Source organism: Henckelia pumila, chromosome 3 (genome assembly GCF_033568475.1).
Source record: "Henckelia pumila isolate YLH828 chromosome 3, ASM3356847v2, whole genome shotgun sequence".
Classification (NCBI taxonomy): Eukaryota; Viridiplantae; Streptophyta; class Magnoliopsida; order Lamiales; family Gesneriaceae; genus Henckelia; species Henckelia pumila.
In genome coordinates this window covers 21141042-21160795 of record NC_133122.1, presented here as the reverse complement: position 1 = coordinate 21160795, position 19754 = coordinate 21141042, and the positions used below count along the sequence as shown (strand labels likewise).

Genomic DNA, 19754 nt, shown 5'->3' with positions numbered 1-19754 from the left:
CTCATTTTTCGGTGTATTTAATTCATAGAGGTGGAATTTGTAAATTGTACACCATCTATATCTAACTCGTACATATCCAAACAAAATAAACGGATTTGAAAACCAATCTAGGAGAATGGAGAAGGGCCAAATATTGGATAGTGTAGAGTGACCGTAGAAACTAAATAAGAGTCAATCTCAGCTCTAGCACCAATTTCTCCTCACCTATGAAATACACGGTTTTTCAAGCTATGAAATCATGGATGAATGCACTTCCACCATTTGCTCAACCCTTTTTTTTTAAAAAAAAAATCACGAGGAAACGATGTAATGTATTGGAATGATGAAGCCTAGAATTTCGGAATGAAACATTGAATAGTATGAAACAGATGTGTCATGTTTTCGGATAGTATTAATACAAGAAATATGCATGAGAACAAATTAGCAAACTTTAAATAGACAGCATTCGTTCATGCATAGATAAAGAACCATAAATATTCCTTCAAACCATACAAAACCTAGTAAAAGTATCGTGTCGATGAAGGGCAATTCGAATACATGGCAAACATATAATGAGCATAACCACCCGAAGCTGTCCAAGATGGTTAATCAGAATTCGGATATATATTATTCAGTACATCAAAGTTTCTTACTCTCATGAAGGGGTGAAAAATCACACGAAATAAACCTAGAAGGTCGACCCGTTCCACCCAAAGTTGGAGCCCTGCAAAAAGAAAACTGATATCAATGTGCACGACATGACAGGGAATTTATGGAGTTGATTTTTTTAAGACAATATCAACAATTATTATATGCAATTACAAACACAAGCGAACCAGTACTTGATATCACAATTACATGGACGATCTGATCAATAGTGAAAGTTCATTCACATGATTTAGTACTGGTGTAAAGCATGCAGACATTGTGCATTTTCTTGGCTCTGACTGGCCTAAACAAGCAGCAAGAATGCAATGAGAAGACCCAAGACCAAAGCCAAGAACATTCAAAAAACAACTTAAAAGGGTCACTTCCTTGCCTTTGTATCATAAAATTTGAGGAAGAATCGTGACTTCGAGACAGACAACTTAGTCTCAAGTATGTTGGCAATAGCAGCACTCAGCTTTTTGTTCACATCAGGGTTGAGACCACCGATAGAAACCAGCTCTCCATAAGCAGCAGGCTGCTCCGTCCCTCCAAACGCTATGGGTACGGATCCCTTCAGCACAATCATCACATACTGCAAAGGAGGTGCGATTCCTTATTTTGCCAAGAAAAGAATTGATAAAATTTCTTTAAGTAGAATAAAAATGTATTCTACTTTCACATCATTCACATGATTCAACAAGCAATATAATTCATGATCAAGGCCATAATGCTCTTTGTAGTAGCAAACCTAAAAATCAGAGTAATGATCGAAAATATTGAAATTACGAATCAAGGAAAGTGTAAACTGTAAAGTAGATTCAAGTTATAGTTCTCTCGTTTCAAGTCATCAACTAAACTCTAGCAGATCTTCTTATAAGTTTTAACACTTATAAGCACCAACATAGAATAAACCACAGGCTGATGAATATAAATATGGTTCCCAAATATTTGTGGTTGCAACATTAGAATTTCGGAGTAGTCTCGTCTCTCTTCAAAGTGCACCAACTTAACAGAAAAGGAAAGCATTAATACATTCAAAATGCAGTGTCAATTTTGACACTATAACAACCACCATACCGTTTTCAGAGCACAAGTCCTCATTCTCACCATTAGAGGTTTTACATTGATTCAATTAACAATTGTGCAGTGACTAATAAATTTGAAAGCCTATACCACCTATGACACTAATCCTTTAAGCCGAGCACTCCCAAGTCCCACAGATAATACCAATCTTTTAAGTTGGGATCTCCGATTATGATACGAAGTATTAGTCTTTTCGGTCAGGCTCTTCATTGGGTCAGTATTAATAACCTGATGTGCATTCACATTACATACTCAATTAAGGTGCTTATGCAGTTATGTGCGCTAACTAAATACCGACAGACTATTGAAAACAACCAAAACAGACAGGCATGGACATTATCTTCTAAAATGCTTAGCAATATACCAAAGTCTCGTATTGGCCACAAAAACCATCGGGGACTTGCCAATAAGTTCAGTAACTCTCCAGCTTAGAATGCTACTATTTCATGTCCTAGAGACCTCCACTCACCCGCTGTCGGTTTCTACTACACAGATGACCCAAAGAACATTAACAAGCACACCCAAATAAATAATGATCCACCATGCGAGGGAATTATACAGCATTTATGCCCAAGGAATCACAAATCTGACACAAAACTTTCAGAATATCGTTAACAAATTAACATCACTTGCTTCTAATGTGCTACCGTATACAGCTAGTGAAGCATAAGCTGTGGGGAAAACCAAACAAGAAAATAAACAGATGGAAGCCAATAAAACATAAAAACAATGAAAATTCCTCCATCAAAACTTTATAGAGATAGATTCCAATTCAGTTCACCACTGAAAATCACCAAAAACAAAAAACATAAAGATACATACAGCTTCGGGTTTTCCGATGATCTTGGCTACAGTGGAGGTAGCTTCAGAGAGGATGGTGGAGGTGTCCACGCCCTCCAGGCTCACGTTAGTCGACAGATTCAAACACGGCATCGTCGATAAACCCTATCTTCCTTCTCCCGCAGTCGGTTTCTTATCCCACTGTACTGTCTATGTCCTCCAAAAATAATTACTCTTTATGAAATTTTGAGTTCATTCAGCCCCTATAATTTGTGACTATACATTTTTCGGTCCTTTTTATTTCTTGAGTTACATTTTAGCCCTTAGGATTTGTGACAGGACAATTTTGGTCCTTTATTATGTTTATTTATCAACTTGTAATCAATCTGTCATCGAGTGTCATTACTTTATATGTGTTTAGGACTTAGGAGATGATTTTTGCAGGTTCTCATATCTTGATCCTCGTTATATAAGGGTCATTACTTGATATATGTTAATTAGTAGAAGATTTTTGTAGGTTCTCAAATCATCAGTGTTTCGTTATTTGTATTTTTTTATTTATTTATTTTGTGTTATAGGTTTTTTTTCTTCAAATATATATATATATATATATAAATACATTGTTGTTTTGAATGCAAGTACTTACGAGAAAAATGTGAGAAAAGTGAGTTACTGATTGAGTTCGAGGGAGTTTTGTCAAAATTGAGAGTGAGAGATAAAGTGAGAGGTTAGGGTGGGGGATAAAATGAAAAAATAGTGAAAAATCATTATGACACTGAAAAGAGTTAATATATATATATATATATATAAAATAGTAAAAGAAATATTATTGTTGTTGCTTATAAAAAATATTATCATAAATTTATAAACACAATGTTGTTATTAAAAAGTGTATATCATTAAAAAAAATCCATATAATTATTTATTTTAAATTTTAATTAAATAATTTTGGAACTTTTTACTTTTTTGTGTGTTGTAATCAATCCAAATGTTTCGATCCCAAATCTCATGTTTCGATAAATATTCTTGTTAAAGCAACATTAATATTCTTCAACAACCAATTTATTTAATGGTTTTATTCATTTGCAATACATTGAAATTTCTTGTCATTTTTAATTTTTTTTAAAAAAAAAAAAAACTAAAGTGTCATTTTAACTCCGAATACCAATTTTAAATTTAACGTGTGTCACTTTATCAAAACTGACTATATGATTTTTGAATGTCCGATTAATGAGATACTTAACATTAATTAAGGTATTAGGGTGATACCGTTGCAGCCAATGGTCTAAATTCAAAATATTATCACATTTGGTGTCAAAAAATAATCATGGACCATATATGTAATATTAATAAATAAATAAAAAAGAAGAAGAAGAAGTGAATTGTGAATTGTGATGATATATGAAATAATAATTCAGTAATAATGCTTGAGAACAAAGAAACAAATCACGCTATAGATCACATAGGAACTATGCATGCAGTTGCAGTCATTCCATAATCTATCGACATGAAATTGAAAAATTGAAATTCCCATTATCTGAAAGCTGTGCCAAAATCTGAGATCATCTATTTTATATATAATTATAAGGGAAAATTGCTTTTTTGATCCTGTATGTTTGTCACTTTGCGATTTTGGTCCTTTATATTTTCAGATTGCAGTTTTAGTCCGCTATCTTTATTTTTTTGGCAATTTTAGTCCTTTTTTCGATGTGGCGCTGACGTGGCACCAATTCAATGCTGATGTGGAGCTGACGTGTACAGTGCCACGTCAGCATTTTCGAAGAAAAAGGACCGAAATTGCCAAAAATCGAAACATACAGGACTAAAACTGAAATGTGAAAACATAAAGGACCAAAATCGCAAAGTGACAAACATACAGGACTAAATTTGCAATTTTTCCTAATTATAATTATATTTTGTGATCAGTTACAAATTTACAATATGTTTTGTCAAGTATCATATACACGTACAATTACCTTATGAATTATAATTCTAATCCTTGTACGATCGAGTTTTTATTTTAGTACTACGAATTAAGAAATTAATCAACCGACTATGTCTGAGGACGATGATAAATAATAGAGTAACCGACTATGTCGCAACTCGCAAGATGATAAATAATGATAAAATGTATTATGTTGCATTGGTGTGCTATATATAATAATCAGACACAACCTTATAAATTTGATATTATAATGACCTATGGTGGGCCAGAATAGTTGTATATATAAACAAGAGTACTTGTATATATTCGCAACGTCAAATGTGTTTTTACAATATAAAAATCCAATTTTAAACATGCATATGAAACATTAATTTGACATCCATCTCCCTAACACAATATTTAAGTATATATATAGGAGATATAGTCATGATCTCAAGACCATATTTTGATATCAGTAAATGTACATAATTACATGAACTATTAAGCTAAATATGATATTTTACTGTGACACATGCATATAAAAACCGATAAAAAAGAAAATAACTTGGGATAAAATTTTATTGAAAGAAGCACTCTTACAAAAACCGAAAAAGCTCAGTCAGAACATAAATATTTTTTAAAAAAGGGGGGAATATTACAATTTAGAGGTTGTTTTGGTGCTCGTTACGTTAAAAACCTTGAGAACAAATCGAGTCTTGGGAATGGAAAGAGTGGTTTGTAAAATGGAACCAATTGTGGCAATGAGGTTTCTTTTAACTTGAGAGTCGATGCCACCTATGGATACGATCTCAGCCAGTGCTCCGGGTTCTTTGTTCCCCCCAAAGGTCAGTGCCACCGATCCTTTCATCAGAATCATCACAAACTGTACATTATATTATACACGCATATTATATTATTATATTATAAAGTTGAAATATAGAAGCATGAGGGAAAAAATATATAGGAAAAATTGATTTTTTGGTCCTGTATGTTTGTCACTTTGCGATTTTAGTCCTTTATATTTTCAGATTTCAGTTTTAGTTCGCTATCTTTATTTTTTTGGCAATTTTAGTCTTTTTTCCGACGTGGCGCTGACGTGGCACCAATTCAATGTTGATGTGGAGCTGACGTGTACAGTGCCACGTAATCATTTTCGAATAAAAAGAACCGAAATTGCAAAAAATCAAAACATGCAGGACTAAAACTGAAATGTGAAAACATAGAGAACCAAAATCGCAAAGTGACAAACATACCGGACTAAATTTGCAATTTTTCCAAATATATATATATATGATATTATGGCCAAGTAAATATGTTATATTATTCTTGTCTTCGTCTTGGTTGCCTATTCAGATCTTATCTTTATTTAAGTCAGCTAAAAAAATTTGCATGCCACCTCAAATAATGCATGTACGCGATAAGCTAGCTTTTGTTTGGTTTTGTAATTCCAAACTTTATTTTATTTCTCGAAGGCAAAAAACAAAAAAAAAAACAAAATTTGTATTCTTTGAAAGCAGAAAGCAAAGAGACATCGATCATGCGTGCCATTATCAATCATTTTCTTCGTATTAATGTCTACGCTTACCGATTTGTCGTTCATCTATATATTTCAACTTCTCAAGTCTCACCACTTTCTATCATTACGCTACCAAACCACAAAATTCCGTCTTTTAAGAGAATGAAAACTAATAAATATATATTATTTTAATCTCAAAATAAAAATACCGAGACAAGCTGGCCCCTAAAATTTTTTCTCAAGATTTTAAAAAATTCCAACATCATGACTAATATATATATATATCCAAAAGTTTCATGTTTTATTCCAAATGTAACAAAGAAAAATGCTGAGATTTTTTTTTGTGCTTAGATCTCCCTTTATTTAGGTAGTGTTTGCAACTTAAATATAAGTGATTATGAATTTTTTTTTTTTTTACAAATTTATTAACAAAAAATACATAATCACCTATTTTTAGAGGTTGAAAGCAAACACTATAGCTTAATGAATTTGAAAATTATCTTTTTTGTATGTTGTAATTTTTGTATTATATAAGGAAGATATATAAGTATCAAGTAAAATGTTGTATTTCCATATATAAATTAATATATGAAGAAAATTCAAGATCAGGTCAAATCCCCCCCTTATTCGCCGCCCCTTCTCCGCCATGAGAGAACGTGAAAATGTTTTTTTATTTTTTTTTCAAAAAAAAAATTATAATTAAAAATAAAATTAATAAAATATACAAGTGGGATACACTATTTATTCATTATTTCTTCCATTAATTAATTGGAGATGAGTTTGCTAGCAAACTTGTGGTCTAAACCTTTTGTACCACCATCCTGGTGCTAGCTCCATTATTAATCAACCAGCACTGTCCTTGTCTGTGTGAATAGTAATGTGAACACAAGTGGACCCTTAAATAATAGAGGGACTCCAAATATTCTATCGGATGTAGATCACTCACCCATGTATTTTATTTTATTTTATTAATTTATTTTTTTCCTAAAATTTTCTATAGTACTTTTCATCTAATATCTACCGCAAGAACAGCAATTTTCTGTTGGTAATGGAGCAAAACTAACGTCTTTCTAAAACAAGAAGATTGAGCTCTACGTAGCAATAGTTTAATTTCTCCCCAAAATCAAAAGGGCATGATAATGAGCCTTAACAAAAATGGTTTTTTTAACTAACAATACATCTCTTCGTTTCTGTACTTTTAATTTAAAGAACAAAAGAAAAAGAAAACAAGAAAAGAAAACCTAGCCAGAGTTTGAATTTAAGTGAAGTTTCCACTCATGTTTATTAATTATATTATCATGTAGTAAGAAGAACCTATATTAATAGGGTTATTAGCTAGCTAGATTAATTTGTAGTTGACAAAAAGAACCTTATAAGTTGGATTCAGTATTGTTTCTTGAAAAGAACATGTTAGAAAATCATAATAATTTCTCATCTCTTTATACACACAAACCCCAAGTTGTCAAGATCAAGATTCCGTTTGGATGAAAGTATTTGACTTTGAAAAACCATAATATTCTTTCAGAATATATATGAAATGTTTCCAAATTTTGTGGAGATTGATGAATTTACTGTTTCATTCACTTTTCATTCCTAAAGAATGGTACTTTTCACCATTGTTTTCATTTCACAGAGAGATCGCTAGCCGAAATGATGAAGCCATTGTGGATCACATGCTTCTGGTTAAACGAGGTCCTCCACCTCAAATCAGCCATATTCGAACTCAAATTCATGTAAAGAATTAAGAAGAAGAAAAAACAGTACTCACGTTTTCGGGTTTTCCGACGATCTGAGAAACGGCTTTCGTGAGCTGGGAGAAGATGGCGTCAGTGTCGACTCCATCAAGATTCACGTTCGTGGAAATATCAAGACAAGGCATCTCTTCGATCTTCTTCGATGATTTGTGTATATATGATCTTAATCAATCTTATTTCTTTCGCAATTTGCCAATCCTTTTGTAATCTTTTTTTTTTTATTTATTAATATATAAGAAGGGAGCGATAAGTTTTCGTATTTTAGGACCGGCAATGGTTGAGGCAACTGTATTTATAGATTGGACAAGTTGTATTAACATCGTTGGTCATTGGTCCATTCAACAGCGTATCGTTCAATTGAGGTTGCTTGTTTTTGGAGTTTTTTTTTATTTAAATAATAATAATAATAATAATAATAATAATAATAATAATAATAATAATAATAACAACAACTCGGTCAAATTATAAGATTAATCTTGAATCGTTCTAATTTGTTTCATGTCTTGCATTTAATGACTTCTGGACAAGTCCAATCAAAGTCATCGCCCCATATCGTGTCTCAAAAGTAGGCGTTACGTTGCTTGAAGAAAAATGAGTTAGGGTGTGCTTTCGAGAATTCAAGTCTAGACTCTTGACGTATTGAATTTAGAAATTTTATTTTCATGTTCGATGAGGATGCATATTATATAAGAGATAAATTTCATCTTCTTTTCACCTCCCCAAAAAAAAAATGGCTAAAAATCATCAAGATTACAATTTTTTAAAAATATGAAAACTGCATCGACAACTTACATTGAGTAAATATTTGAACTAATTATGCGATCTTTACATGTATAATCATTGCATAAACTATCGTGCATATTATAAGATTAATCTTGAATCGTTCTAATTTGTTTCAAGTCTTGCATTTAATTACTTCTGGACAAGTCTAATCAAAGTCATCGCCCCCTATTGTGTCTCAAGAGTAGGCGTTAAGTTGCTTGAACAAAAATGAGCTAGGGTGGTGTGCTTTCGAGAATCCCAAGTCTAGGCTCTAGATGCATTGAATTTAGAAATTAGCAACCATGACGAAGACTCAAAATCAAATCAGTGGGCTGATTTCTATTCATGGTAATCTTGTGAATGATCAGGGGGTATGGCGTCTATCAATTTGGATTATGTTTATTGTCTTTTTAAAGCTTTCGTTGGATATGATGTTCCCCATCATAGATTGTGTAAGGACTTCAGTAACTAGTTTTATGAATGCTATTTTGTGTGCTCTCTTCACAAGTTTGGAAATTTAAAATGCTTTATTTGATATGAGTCCGGATAAATCGTCTCGTCCAAATGGTATGTCGACTTTGTTCTATCAGAAGTACTGGCATGTAATAGGAGAGGATGTGACGAGAGCAGTATTAGATGTTCTCAATGAGGTGGATGAATGGAATAACACCATTATTACTCTGATTCCTAAAGTTCCAAATCCACTGCTAATGAAAAAATTCCGTCCCATTAGCCTGTTCAATGTTGTAATAAGATTTTGGCTAGGGTTTTAACAAATAGATTACGGAATTTGATGAAAATTTTTATTGATGAGACTCAAAGTGTCTTTGTTCCGGGAAGATTGATTACAGATAATATTGTACTTGGATTTGAGACAATGCACTGGATGTGGAATAGACAGAAAGGAAAACATGGGTATGTGGCTCTGAAACTAGATATGAGTAAGGCGTATGACAGAGTGGAGTGAAATTTTCCAGATGTAGTAATGAATAAAATGGGGTTATGTGAAGAATGAGTTGGTAAAGTTTTGAGCTGTGTTAAGAGTGTTCGGTACTCTTTCTCTTTAAATTCTCAAGTGGTGGGTGATCTGAAACCAAGTATGGGAATCTGTCAAGGAGACCCCCTTTTTCCATCTCTGTTTACCATTTGTGCGCAAGGTCTTTCATTGATGTTCTCTATGATGGCGGAGAGTGGACAATTATAGGGTGTTCGCATTGCTACATCAAGTTCAGTTATGACTCATCTTTTCTTTGTTGATGATAACATTGTGTTTTTTAGGACAGCAAAAGAGGACTGTAGTGACCCGCGCCGTGATCACCTACTAATCAGATACTTAAGCATTCATTTAACTTAATTAAAATATACCATCAGAAATTAAACAGCGGAAATATAAATAAATTCCAAATAATAATACAACCATATCGAAAAGATTCAATGTATCAACCCAAATACATCAAATACAACAGAAACAAAAGCCTAGGAGATACTTTTGCTGGTCCTCCAACGCCTAGGTCCTCCTGGAACCACCCGCCTCATCTAGCCGCAGACCTGCCCCATGGAATAGGGTGTCCAGATACAACAGAGTATGGGATGTGAGCATGAAAAGCTCAGTATGAGAGTATGAGTATACTGTGTTATGTGTGCATGTATGCAAGTGTACTGGGTACCAAGACACTCAGGTCAAGAAACAGCTCATAGACCGGACCCAGGGTATATAGCACGATGCGCCGTCGTCTCGGGAGGTGGCTCATATACCCAGTGGATAATGATGACCTCATACTAGTATAAGTGTCCAACCGTTAGGAGTGAGCAAAATTTCGGTTAAACCGAATTAACCGACCGAACCGAATCAATTCGAAAATTCGGTTCGGCTAATTCGGAAATTCGGTTTTTATGTTAGAAAATTTCGTTTAAATCGGTTAATTCGGTTCAATTTCGGTTTTCTAAAAACAATTCGGTTAATTCGGTTAACCGAATTATAAATAATTAAATTTTGAAATTTTTTATTATGCCTTATATATAATTTATAATATATTTTTAATGGGTTTATATTTAGTATTTTACTTAATTTTTCATATTTTAAATTTTTTAAGATTAATATATTTTTATAATGATAAAAAATCATATTTAAATTATTAATTTTATAAAATTTTTAATTTTTTAATTTTTTTTAAAAAAATCGGTTAATTCGGTCATCGACCAAATTAACCGATTTTTAATTCGGTTCGGTTAAATCAGTTTTAATATAAATTCGGTTCGCTTCGGTTAACCAAAAAACAATTCGATTTCGGTTAATTCGGTTTGATTTTTGATCGAATTAACCGAATGCTCACCCCTACCAACCGTATCATCTTTGTAAGGCCCGAGATTATTTAATTTTAATCCAAGAATATTTAATTTGAGAATTTTTGGAATTTAGATTTTAATTCTAATATTCTTAAATTATTTAGGATTGAAATTGAATTAATAATAAGTTTCAAGGGCTAGATTGCAATTAAGCAAGAGTTGAGGGGTCAAAGTGTAAATATGCAAAATTGAGTGGGACACTTGGCATTGAGATGCATATTAACGTGTATTACATGTATCAATATCAGATTTTCAGATTCCTTAGCTCAAGAAAACCGAGACTTCATCTTCTTCCTTGAGATTTGATCTTCCAACTTTGATTGTGCAAGATCCGTCTGTCCGATTTTTATTCCGAGCATAGTGCTGCGATCCTTGCTTCGAGAGCGTTGTTTCGGTTATCCAATGTGTATATAGGAGTAACGGCTTCGGTCCCAACAATTAAATTAAAAGAAGTAAAGGGAAAAAAAAGAAAGGAAAATTCTATATCGTCAAGACCTTGAATGGGCTTATATTTGTCGTCTTCTATTCACTAATTTCTTGAATTAACCAATATCAAATTTTTACAAAAAAGAAATCAAATTTATAAATAAACTTGTCAAAATGGGCCAAGCTCATCAGACCAGCCCGTTCCGTTATGAAAAAATAACTGGTTGGGTTGGAGTTTTAGTGACCCGTTTAGGGGCGGTCCTAAACGGGCCAACCCAAACAGACCACGGGTGGAGGCGGGCCGGCCAGCTAAATTTTTAAAAAAAATTAAATTTCAATTCTTTTAAAAATTATGGCATAAAATTACTCATTTTAAAAATTAATGTTTTGAAAATTTATATTAATTTGTTTTAATATTTTACATTACTATTTTATAATTAAATATCTATTCATATTATTTATACTATTTGGATATGTAATTTTTAGGAAAAATTGCTTTTTTTGGTCCTTTATATTTGTCATTTTGCGATTTTAGTCCTTTATATTTTTAGATTTCAGTTTTAGTCCGCTATCTTTATGTTTTTGGCAATTTTAGTCCTTTTTCGACGTGGCGCTGACGTGGTATCAATTCAGTGCTGACGTGTGCTGTGCCACACACATAAGCATTTTCGAATAAAAAGGATCGAAATTGTCAAAAATCGAAGGCAGGACTAAAACTGAAATATGGAGACATAGATGACCAAAATCGCAAAGTGACAAACATACAAAATCAAATTTGCAGTTTTTTTTTAAAAAAAATTTAAAAAAAATTGACCTCGAAGGGACTCGAGTTACCAAATTGTATTGATTGTATTGTAGCCGTGAACTTCCCAACTTTAGGTTACCAGTTTAACTGTTTAACAATCCTCTCTCCAATCCTATTACTAATTTCAGTTTGTAAAAAATTAAAACTCATAATGAACCGTATTTTTCAAATTAAGTACATAAATACGGAAAAATACTTACACATTTTGATGCATACAATTTTTTTTGTTTAAAAAAAATTGATCAATCAAGAATTTGAATAAAAATTAGCATAGTAACATATAGAGATATAAATGCAATTGAAGAATTTAACAGTGTGTTTGGATGCCTAAAAAATGAAATTTGGAATTGAATTGAGATTTGGATTTGGAATTGAAATTGAATTTTAAATACATGGAACTGGAATTTTGTTTTGGTGTTTGACAGAAATTTAAAATATATTTTGGAATTTAATAGTATAAATTTTATATAAATGATACTTTGTAAATAAATTTTGACGAAAACTTAAAATTTATAACTAACGTATATACATTTATTATTAAAAATAATTTAATTATTTTTATAAACTCAAATCACATGAAATCCGACTAGTTTTATCAAATTTTTTTTTAGTTAAATGAAATCTCATGAAATCTTCAAATATCAATCCTGTTTTGTCAAACATTAAAACGTTATTTTCAATTTCAAATCCCACTAAATCCCAAATAAATCTGTGATTCCAAATTTCAAATCCCACTAAATCCCAAGTAAATCTGTGATTCCAAAAACACAGTGTGTAAACGCCAAATTAGAAATGTCATTCCAGTTAAAAATAACCTTTCAAACTCTTAAACGACAGGTTTTCTACCTATAATTTTTCGACCAGCATCTGCATATTATTTACAGATTGGACAAGAAATGTCAACCTCGTTGGTCATTGCCCATTCAAGCATATTTGTTAGTTTCAAGGGTGGGTGGGGACTGAGATTGGTCTATATTTTGGACAAATAAATTATAATCAATCTTTTGTTACCTTTTATGTTTGTTTGAATATTTATTAGTTAGTATTATGACAATAATCTTGCTATGTCAATGCAAAACTAGTTTCAAAACTTTAATATACCTACAAATTCCAAGAAACAAACATGTGTAGATATGATTGGAATCTCAACAAGAGAGGCAAAACGAGGCCTCTAACACAGTAAAAGATTAACAACAGCAGTCTGCTAAGTTCGGCACAAACCAAAGACGCAGCTTATTTCTGTTTGTCATGCAATGTGTTTTCAGAAGCTTCTTGTTTCTAAAATGTAGGAAACTAATGCTTGTCAAAAAATTTAACCGTGTTCTCATTTTCAACCTCTTGAGAAGTTCGTTTCCGCTACTATGTGCTGATCTTGCCTCATTATTTGCCAGTATGGAACGCGTTAACACCACCTCGGGATCCTGCAATAGGAAGAGAATTTATCCTCTTTCTTAACTGCAAAACTATTCACACAAATAACACTATATGCATACCTTATAAGCTTCGACAGTTCACTTTTCTTTCTCTGATGCCTGCACAAGCACTGCTGGAGGCCATTTGTCAAAGCATAAGGAGAGGTGAGAGATGCCTTTAGGATGTTAACAGCCTGCAAAAGCAATATAATAAGATTAGGAAATTTAATATTTCTTTTTACAAGACTACTTATGACTCGATTCTTACATATGTAATTATTGATTTTATGCTTCAATAATTTCAATTAATTAAGAGTGCAATCTTGTTATTTTAGTGGAGTAGAATAAAATTAATAAATTATCTTGATTAATCATGAGTTGATTAGATCAAATTAATTTATTGGAGCTTAATTTAATTGGATCCGATCAGGTCCCTTTGGTGGCTCAAAAATAAACTCAAATAAATTATATGAGTTATAATTTATGGATTTCGTAGAAATAAATTAATATGATTATAGTATCTTTATCTATGTAAAGTTTTAATTAAAACTTTACCGATACGATAAGATTTGATATGCTTTGATAATATTTTAATTTATGGAAAGGAGATAATTTCTTTTTGAAATTATCTTATCTTTCTAGACTACTTGATAACAGAAAGTTGTAACCACGTACAATTATCCTACGTTTTGAGTTTGTGAGAACACCGGAAGCGTTGAGTTGCAGATCTGTTGCAGACAAGACAACGTAAAGCACCCTTCAAGGGTAATCTCAATTCCTTTGTATGTTGAATTAATTAATTCGTGTTAAATACGTAAAACAATCATGATCCTGTTTTATGAGATTATTGGAATCACATAAAATTAATTTTTGCGATTCGATTTTCTCAGTCTTGGCTAACATATGGTATCAGAGACAGGTTTTGATAATGTTTTGCGTATTTCAAATTAATTAATTTTGTATGCATGTTTTAGTTTAAAGCGGTGTTAGATTTATGTGATTATGGTTTGGATGAATAAATATAATTTTTTTTTTCTGAACAGTTTATGGCCCTAAATTTTGGTGAAATTGTATTTCGTAATTATCGAGTTTGTAATCAGGGGGTGATTACGACTCCATGTTTCCCCTTGTTTATTTTATTGCAATTTTATTGTAATTTTCGAAATTGGATTTTTCTGCCATTGTTTCAAACTTCTGGAGGGTCATTCTGCAATTTCGTCCGAAGCAACTAGGGACCAGAGTGCATCTTCTTCAGAAATTCGGGGGCCTGTTTTGTGAATTACGAAATTCACCATGAAATCTTCAGATTTGGAGCGCAGCACCCAAGAACACCATCGCAACTCCACCAGAAGTTTTCGCACGGCTGCATACGATCGAGGCGTGGGCTGAAACTTGGCAGCGTAGCCATCAAATTCGCTGGAACAGAGAAGCTCGATTTTTTTTCGGCTGCTGTTTTCGTTTTCGAATCGGCAGAAAATTTGATGGTGGTCTTCTCCGTGTTTGGCGCAGTGCCGAGCTGTGTGATGTTTCCGGCGAATTCCCAGGCGGCGGCGGTTCGGTGGACATGATGGCGGCGTGGCTAGGGCTCAAGCAAGAAATGCGGGTCATTGGGTCACGGGTTTGGTCCATGGGCTTTTCGGGTCGTGGACATGAACCGGGTCGTGATTCATGGGTTTTCTGCTGGGCCTTGGGACATTGCCTTGGGTCAAATATAGACTGGGCTGGACACATAAGCATTTAAATTGAAGGATTGGACCAGTTTTTGGTTCAATTAATTTATTTGTATTTTTGTGTCTAGGATAGGGGTGTTCATGGTTTGGTTAACCGCCCGAACCGAGCCAAAACCAAAAATTTGGTTTGAACCGAAAACCGAATCGAAAATTCGGTTCGGTTTTCGGATTTTCGGGTTTTCGATTCGGTTTTTTTCGGTCGGTTCACCGAACCGAACCGAAAACCGATTTTTTTGATTTTTTTGAATTTTTAATTATTTTTTAATATTTTTATTTGTTTTTATTAATAAATAAATATAAAATAAATAAAATAATTTAAAAATATATAAATTCGGTTAAACCGAAAACCGAACCGAAAAACCGAAAAATTTTTGGTTTTTAACCGAACCGAACCGTTAAATTCGGTTCGGTTTTCGGTTCGGATTTTCGGTGAATTTCGGTTCGGTTAATCGAAATTTCGGTTCGGTTCGGACCGAATGAACACCCCTAGTCTAGGATGTGCCATAAACTTGTTCTTGTTTAATTATTGCTTATTGCTTTTAATTATTATGTGCATTATATGTCATTCATATATCATGCCATGTAGATTGCATAAACATCGCTTTAGGTACTACATTGTCATGCATAAAATAAGTTTTTATTTATTTTCTATTTTTATATATAGAAAATAAATTTTTGATTAATAATTGAACTATTTTATGAGTTAAAATAGTCAGGATATTATTAATTGGATAAAACCCAAAATTATTTTTCAAAAATATTAAGTGTGAGGGGTGTATTTTATATGAGCTCATGGTCTTTCTTATTAGTCCATTAGTAAGAATTTGTGTATGCCTCGTGCCAATTTTCATTGGTCTCCCTATAGGAGGGATGCACTGTTTCGGTTACTTGATTGGACCCGACATGGTGATAATTTTTTAAGTAAAATTAATTTTGATCACCCTATAGGTGACATAATTAATTAAATACTTGAAAAATAATCAATATAAGGGTATACACTTAAGTCAATGACATTGTCAGAAATTCCTATAGAATAGTCAAACAATGTATTTTTGATGGCCAAAATCAAGCAATACAAAATTAATATTGCATGAGATGCTTGATATATTGAATTTAGTGGGAGGGTCCCAGCCTAGCTATAAATCGTGTTTACTTTTCCTAAAGAAAAGTATAATTTGATTTTGGAGTTTTAGGTCATTGCTGTGTTGTAGTAGTTTTTGGGTCTACTAATGCATTTTTTTTTGCATAACACATGTCATTTTATTTATTGTATGTGTTGCTCATTTAATTTATTTTAATTTCAGAAAAATGTCTTCAAACTCAATGTCACTGTCCATGCTTTATACAAACAACCAACTAGTTGGGGAAAATTACATTGATTGGAAACGCAATTTGATGATTGTCTTAACTGCGGAGAAACATAAATATGTGCTTACTGAACAATGTCCCTCGGTGCCTACGGTAAAACATCAACAAAATCACGAGTGACTTTGGCACACAGAACCTTGTTTTGTTCTTGGTTTATTACAAATGTCGAAGACAACTGAAATTCTTGTCGCTCAGCGGACATCTGCACAAATCAAGATTATAATCCTTCAAAGTAAAATGAAATTCTCATGAATAAAAAAATTTATATCTCAAACATGATTGACTTGCAATGGAGTACAAACGGTTGGAAAGTGTAAGGTGCAAAGAAGAGGGAAACTTGGAGGAATGAATCCATTGAATGGAGGACAAAAACTTACTGTTCCAACTATTTCGTCCATATATATAGATATGCTCATCGTAAGGCACCTTTTTATGACTATGCAAAAAGTAGAAACACAACTCTTTAAAAATTGGACAATAAAAAACACCCACACAAGTAAAGTGTCTTATCAGACAATAATCAATCAAATCCAGAGATTTACTCATAATTCACTCATTCCAGAGAGAACACAGAAACCAAGTCATTGATCGACATATGATTATCACAACCATTCCTAGTTAGCTCCAGAATTTAAAATACACAAAGATACCAGCAACAAATCCAAATTCATAGTAATCCATGATATCGATCACAGCATTAGAAAGAAGTATTTCATTTCAATGCACTTATTCAAACAATTCGACAATAATGCGCACACAAATAAAAGTAACGTGACTTGCCAGACAAGAACTAATTAAATCAGAAGATTTTGCTCACAAATTCACTAATTTCAGAGATAATACAGAAATCAACTCACTGATCGACAAATGATTATTACCACCCAACTACACATTAGCTCTAGAATTTATAATATGCGAAGATCCTTAAATCCATTCCACTCACACTTTTTCTCAGCGGAAACAGCCCCAAGATCCTTAACACAGATTTCTTTCAGGTGGTATTTCGATTATCGCGCGTTTAATCAATCAATATTTAATCAGTAACAATGAACTTACCTTAGTTCGCGCGTCTCTCTGTTCTTTCCAGTTTAAATGGGTTCCAATCACGTGTTAATGGTTCTTAGGACAAATTTTTTCCTTTTGTTGTACGTACTTCCATACATTTTTCTTTTTTACCGTATTTGTCCGGGAAAAATGATAAATCTTTTATGCACAATCATCTTACTATATTATTTATAAAAAAACATCATTTAGTAACCAAATCAAAATCAATTTTGTAAAGTCTAAGATAAAAAATCTAAAATACCATCAAAAAGCAAAAACGACGATCTATCTTTATTTTAAACTTCATTCGCTCATTATAATCTTGATTTTTGTGCCTTCATTTTGTTTTGAAATTTTAATTAATTTAAAACAAAAATATAATACATATATACACTTAAATAATATTTATATTTTAATTACACACACAACTAATCTTTTATTTTCAAATTTAAATTGATTTGAAACAAACACATTATGTATTAAATAAATAATATTCATATTTTAGTCACATAGACATTGCGTGTGTAGACATATTTAGTTCAAATTACTTATGATAAGTTCATTAATTAACTAATAATTAATTGCACTTTTTTTATTTATAAATCTAATTTATGAAAGAGATTTTATTCCTGTAGTTAAATATGGCAATGAGCCGAGTTTAAACCCGACCCCGCACAAACCTGCCCCGGCGGAGAGGGTCTAGACTTGTCTAAGCGGGTCCACAAGCGGGTCCAAGACAGGTCCCGTGGCAAAACCTGCCCCGAACCCGTCCCGCCGTAATATATATTAGCGATTGAGGCACACTCGATGCGTGTGCAACAACATACGTGAATGTTTATGTATAGGCATGAAAACAGCTCTCTTCACATAATTCGAAAGGAAAGGAAGTGAATTGAAAAAGGGGGGAAAATAAAAAAATTCGAAATTGAAAATGATAGAAAGAACACAAGCGAATAGAGCGACATTTTTTCATTAAGAGAAATCAGACCAAGACACCATTCATTTTTTTATGTGGTGCTTAAACTTAATAAATAGTAATAGATATATATATATATATATAAATTTAAAATATACATATATATATAAAATATATATGTAATATTAATAATATATAATTATATTTTTATACTAAATAATTAATATTTTATCTACAATTTGAGTGTATAATATTATTGGATTGAAATAAATTTATTTTATTATGTTATGTTTAGTATAAAAATATATAATTATAATATTTTGGCTAATAATTATTAATTAATTACAAGTTGATAAAATTTAACTTGTGATCAGAAATTTTTTGTATTAAATATTATCACGGGCTACGGTGGGTGGACCCCATGTTCAGCCAGCCGTCAATTCTTCTAACTCATAGAGCAATGGTTCCAATTTAGGGCTGGTATACCGTACAAAAATATCGAATTATACCGATACCGTACCAAATTTTTTTTGAAATACATACATTTTTTCGAAATATCAAATTTTTTTCAGTATCTATACGGTATAAATAAGGATTTTTTCATTTCAAAATTTTGAAATTTCGGTATCGGTACCGGTATGAATTTTTTTCATACCTATATTTTTGTTACTGTATGCCAAAAAACCACCCCTAGGTGCCATGATGAAATATGTGACCGACGACTCTCTCTCGATATGGTCAACTGAACTGACTTAGTCCATAAGCTAAACTGATTTAAATAAGAAATGATTTTTAATATCAGAAAACTTTATATTAAAAATGATTTTGGTCCAAATAACTGATAAAAACTGATAAAAAATTATAGTTTATTGAAATAAATAAGAAATAATTTTTAATATAGTATTTGATTTGATTGATAGATTATAGTTTATTGATTTGATTGATTAAACTTTATATTAAAAATGATAAATTATCATTTTACCTTTTTAACAATAGATAAAATATGAAAAATATTATTTATAAGAGGTAATATAGTAAATTGAAATATATGGTCTATGGAAAACGGTTTCATATTATAAAAAAAAATTAATATTATATAGATCTCATGGATAATTTATCAGACAAATCTTTTATTCAACCATACTTATGAATAAATATTACCTTTTAACTTTAAACACGGTCCATGCTGTAGATTGATGGATATTAAAGAACAAGGTGAATGAACACGTTTAAAACCAATGCGGCATCCACCAAGGGGTTG

General features: G+C 32.0%; 2 protein-coding genes across 3 annotated transcripts; both read right to left on the bottom strand.

Annotated features, from left to right (window-relative positions):
- Positions 1-456: 456 nt before the first annotated feature.
- On the bottom strand, positions 457-2703 carry LOC140890708 (uncharacterized). Of its 2 annotated transcripts, none has more exons than XM_073298702.1 (3): positions 2533-2700; positions 1019-1219; positions 457-703 (listed from the first exon to the last, which is right to left on the bottom strand). In XM_073298702.1, the coding sequence occupies exons 1-3, from the start codon at positions 2641-2643 to the stop codon at positions 668-670; spliced, it is 348 nt and encodes a 115-aa protein (XP_073154803.1). In that variant the 5' UTR covers positions 2644-2700; the 3' UTR covers positions 457-667. The 2 variants fall into 2 exon arrangements, with proteins under 2 accessions (XP_073154803.1, XP_073154802.1); XM_073298701.1 differs by lacking the exon at positions 457-703 and adding an exon at positions 812-931 and having other exon boundaries at positions 2533-2703.
- A 2260-nt stretch (positions 2704-4963) lies between these two features.
- Positions 4964-7964, bottom strand: LOC140890480 (uncharacterized). Its single transcript, XM_073298313.1, has 2 exons — positions 7699-7964; positions 4964-5297 (listed from the first exon to the last, which is right to left on the bottom strand). Exons 1-2 carry the CDS (start codon positions 7807-7809, stop codon positions 5070-5072), a joined length of 339 nt encoding a protein of 112 aa, XP_073154414.1. The 5' UTR covers positions 7810-7964; the 3' UTR covers positions 4964-5069.
- Between the last annotated feature and the right edge of the window lie 11790 nt (positions 7965-19754).